The following is a 5138-nucleotide window of genomic DNA, read 5'->3' as shown; positions in this document are numbered from 1 at the left end:
TACATAGAAGATAGAAGTGTAAAATAATTACTGAATCATAACGGCCGAATGTCTAAGGGCTTTCCAGTCTTATTGATAAGCGCTATAAATAGCATGTATCCAATCGAACCGTGTTCAATCGTGTGCAAAGTAACGACAAAAGTAACTGTAAATTTCGTTACCGTTACCCAAAAAATGTAACTCGTTACCGTTACAGTTACCAAAAAGAGAAAGTAACGCAGTTACCAGTAAAGTTACCAAAAAAGTAACTTGTAACTGTAACTTCGTTACAAGTAACGAGTTACTTCCATTCCCTGCAAAATACAGCATTTTTATCAAAGTAAGAAAACATGGAATGATTTCTATCAAAGAATGATTAATGGCTATATTTTGAAACAATAAAACATACGTCTTTATTATAATTTATTATACGTGTGAATACAAAAATTCTCAGGTATCGCCTGTTCAAGGCGAATCAAACCAATAACTACGTAAACGATTTCTTATAATTTTTTATTTATTTATCTGTTAAATATTACAGATTGTTCACACAAATATCAGACATTAAAATTTTTTAAAATTGATGAAAGAATCTCTTTTTTTATGCCAATTTCATGATAAACTTCATTCCATGGACCATATGTAAAATCAATAATTTCTTCAGCACGATTTAGATATCGACGTGTTTTTTTCAATGTATTTCTGTAACAAAATATATAACACATTAAAATAAACAACAATCGACTATAATTATAATTTAGAATCTAAATTATAAACATTCGATATTTACTTGTAAAATTTTGATGATGTATTAGATTCTTCCTGCAAATATTCTAAGCATATATCTGTTAATTTATTTATTTCATTGCAAACTTCAATGCTCCAAGAGCCATATTTTTCTTCAATCGCTACAATACTGTGTTCAAGATACGAGATTGAATTTAACCATTGTCCTAAAATCAAACAATAATAATAATTTACATATTTATGGTGATATATGACTCTATATAGAAGTAATCTCTGTTAAATTAATAAATAAATTCTGGATCTGAATCATCGCCCCATGATGATGATATGTTCGCTGACACAAACCTATAATAGCATACACTTTTGCTATAAGATCCATGGTGTCGGCAATGTCGTCATGATATTTATATAATGCTTCTTTTCTAAGAAGTAAACATTTTTTCAATTTATCTAATGCTTCGTCGTATTTTTCATTTTCTATGCAAATTTCTGCTTTCTCAAAATAATGTTGAGCCTGTCTCAACGTAAAATCATAAATATTTTCGTAGACTGCCGCTCCACAATCCATACAGTACATAGAAGATCTATCTAGTACAGAGCAATTATCACTTAATGGCCCGCTACATTCAGGACACTTGATTGCAGTAAATTTTTTCTATAAAAAAATTAATTTATATAGACAATGATGTACAGTACTATTAAATATCCAAAAATAATTCATGATTTACCAAAATATCTTCATATTCTGGTGTAGTGCATGCTATACAATTGCATTTGAAGCAATATTGACTTTCCATTTTTTCTTGTCTGTCTTTTTTCAACATTCTTCTAAAATCAGCCCCTGGCGCACAACATTAAAAGTGAAATCAAAACCAGATATCAATAAAATAATTGATTAATTTTTTATTAACTTCACGTACCATAACAATTAAAAACTTCTTCACCTGCTGCAATATCTCGTATGGCTTTAGTTATTAAAAATTGTCCTAAAAAGCTGAACAATAATGTTATTTAAATAAAAAATATATATAATTATTTCTTATAAAGATATATATAAGCAATGAGCAATTATCTAATTTCTCATAATTAAAATATCTATATATTACCTATTAATTATATTAGGCTCACAAGAATGATTCATCATACTTGCTGAGGGATAAATCGCTGTAGCTATTCTGTCTTCTTGTTGAATAAAGAGTTTATTTTTATTATAGCCTGTATTATTTGCTACAGCCTTTATTTTTGTAATAGCATGTCCATTAGAAATAAGTTGCAATATGTGTCTCAACAATAGAGAACTTACATACAATTGTTCATCATCCTCAGTTGTGAGGTCACAGTTGAAATCATTACAGGATTTTAATACTAAACATTTTTTAAGATTAATAGTTTTAAAAAAATCTGTATACTTCGATAAATACATCATAAGCATAATTGCTGTCTGGAAGGAAAAAGTAATAAGAATATAATATCATATAAATTAGTTTTATGATGAAATTCTATATGCAAGTGCACGTCGTATATTTTATTTTTATGAAAAATTATGTCACTTACGATTCCATATGAAATAACGTCGTCTGGTGGAAGTTTGGAAAAATTTGTCACTAACTTTTGTACTTCATTAAGTCTGTTATCATCAGTTGCAGTTGTACATTTAAACAACATTCTTACAGCCAGATATGCTATTCCAATTTCTGCCCAAAGACCCATTTGATTGCCAAGACATTCCCAACGATGGTAAGACGAGCGTGCTTCATCCCAACAATCAATATTGCAATATATACTGTCGACACACTCTGTACATCTATATAATTTAACACATGTATGTATATACATATTTTTTTTATTTTAATTCCTCAAAAAACAAGATAAAACTCACGGTACAGGAGTATTACCAGACGAGCGACAACAATTGTAACAATTATCAGGTTTAATATGACACAATGGGACAAAAGCAAATGCTTTTTCAACGAATAGAATCTGACCTCTTTTGATATCTCTGTTAGTTACAATGTATCTTCCTTTTTCTGGAGAACATTTTATTTCAATGGCTGCTGATGCAAATTGAAAATTAGGATTTTCGCCATAAGCAACTTCAGGTAATGAAGGAAATTCTGTAGTATCTGTGGTACTATCTACATTTTCTTCCATGGATGATATTTGTGACGTTATGTCATTCATCTGCCTCCGTAATTGCTCTAAAAATTTTAATGATTAGTTGTATAAAAAATATAAAAAAATATATAACTATATCTAAATTATTTTATTCTCAAATTCAAATATATGAAATAGATACTTGCCTTTTGTTTCATTTGACATATTATGCTTAGTCATTATGTTACGCAATTCTAAAACAGTTTCAACAGCCAATGTTCTGTTACCTAATTTTAGGTAACATTGAGCTGCACGTAGATGTAGTTTGTAACGTAAATTCTCAGGATAACCCAATTCAATCGCCAATTTGATATCATTGATGCAATCCTTTTGTAATATGAAAATTAACAATACTTATATAAACAATACTTAAAATAAATAAAATAAATTATGAAAAAAAAATTAAATGGTTATAAAAAAAGTCAAAATATTGTAATATAGACAATGTTCAAATTAGTTTTTTTATTCACCTGCCATTTGTCTAAGTAGAATAGAGAGGCTGATCTATTTGCAATTGCTATTGACAAATTTATACTGTTAGAAGGAGCATATATCACACTTTTGGAATATGATTCAAGGGACGCTGCATATTTTTTCGACTGAAACTCTTTGTTCCCAGATAACTTGAAAGCTGTCGATCTTTCCAAGTTTTTCTGTTGTTCCCTTTCATTTTTTGTGCAATATAAATCTTCCAGCCAGGAGGACACACATCTCCTGTATCCCAATTAAGAGAAAACAATATATTTCAGTGTATACTCCCATTAATTAAAATTAATTTCAGTAACTATATAGAATACTCCTTTGATTGTGATAAAATTAGGCTTATTTGATGCGTTTTTAAAACGAAAGAATGTGGCGAAAAAACGCAGTCGACCTTATGAACCGAGTTATTAAGCGTTAAAGTTAACAACTATTCAGATTAGGAAATCTGTTATTCCAACTAGATATGAGCGTTATATGTACGATATGAGCGCTATAAATAATTGTTTCATTAAATAGATGTTTACACTTTTTTTTCACACAAGCATGCGTTATAATGAGCTGTGATTACGTACGTTTGCAAATTCACTTAAAAATACAAAAGTACTGTTTCAAAACCACAACAAATAAGTACTTTAAAAACGCAAAAGTACTGTTTCAAAAACACAAATTTACTGCTTTAAATACACAAATTCTTTGCATTAGCAGTGAAAGTAAAATACGTACATATAGCGCTCATATCGAGTCAGAATGACAGATTTTCTAATATGAATAGTCATCAACTTTAACGCTTAATAACTCGATTCACAAGGTCGACGGTACGTTTTTCCGCTTTTCTTCCATTTCGAATGAACGCTTCTTTCATTTTGAGTGAACGCGTCGAATGAGCCTAATGTTATCACAATCGGAGAAGGTGGGGTTATTCTATATAATTACCAGTGCTAATTAAGAATATAGAATGAGTGAAATTTCATTTGAGAGAAACAAATTAATGTACATAAACTTTTCACCATCTTGTTAGAATTATGCTCAATTTCTTCACTTCCAGATAAATAACAGATAACTTTATTCAGGAGATATCTCCATTGTATTCTGGCAAATATCTTCTGGATAAAGATTATCTAGAGGTGAAAAAATTGAGCATTAGAAAAAAGAAGAGACTATTTCAAAAGTTTCGGAATAACGAAAAGCTTTCCCGGAATGACATGTAAACATGTACAATCATACTCACATAACCTTCTGATTGTGAAACAAACGAGATATTAACTCGTTCTCGTATTTCATGTTCCTTATCTCGTCATTAAGTCGACAGAGCTTCAGAATGCTGTTCAAGGTATCAGTGACTTTATACCAGTGCATCTTCATTTATGAAACGTAGCTCAGAATACAATCGCAAAAAAGGACAAGACTGAAATCGAGAAGAACCGACAAGAAATTACTTGCATTACTAGTGACGACTGACGACAGTGGACGACCAGTGATGGCAGTGATGATATACGGGCCGCCTTTCTTGCGCATGCGCTGATTATGCCTGTAAAGCTGATTCAAGATTTAACAGAGAGAAGCCTGAGAGCGGCCATGCCCGGGATTTAGCTATTACTTTATTTTGAAACACCACTTATGTCCACAAAACGTGGACATTGAACTATGTAGCCAATGTCCAAGATCGTGTCGGTAATGTCCAAGATTTTTGGTTCGAATCTTCCCTATATCCATGATTTAAAAAAAAATGCCTCTGAGGTAGAAAAAATGGAACTAAAAGGGTCAACTGACCAGTA

At 30.7% G+C, this 5138-nt stretch overlaps 1 protein-coding gene across 1 annotated transcript; it reads right to left on the bottom strand.

Moving 5' to 3' along the window:
* Positions 1-536: 536 nt before the first annotated feature.
* LOC108776931 (SET and MYND domain-containing protein 4) lies at positions 537-4790 on the bottom strand. Its single transcript, XM_018543685.1, has 11 exons — positions 4592-4790; positions 3351-3594; positions 3027-3207; positions 2606-2924; positions 2281-2530; positions 1833-2167; positions 1647-1720; positions 1455-1567; positions 1072-1381; positions 770-932; positions 537-681 (listed from the first exon to the last, which is right to left on the bottom strand). Exons 1-11 carry the CDS (start codon positions 4723-4725, stop codon positions 537-539), a joined length of 2268 nt encoding a protein of 755 aa, XP_018399187.1. The 5' UTR covers positions 4726-4790.
* Between the last annotated feature and the right edge of the window lie 348 nt (positions 4791-5138).

Source organism: Cyphomyrmex costatus, unplaced genomic scaffold (assembly GCF_001594065.2).
Source record: "Cyphomyrmex costatus isolate MS0001 unplaced genomic scaffold, Ccosl1.0 scaffold396, whole genome shotgun sequence".
Classification (NCBI taxonomy): domain Eukaryota; kingdom Metazoa; phylum Arthropoda; class Insecta; order Hymenoptera; family Formicidae; genus Cyphomyrmex; species Cyphomyrmex costatus.
This window is presented reverse-complemented; position numbering and strand designations above follow the sequence as displayed.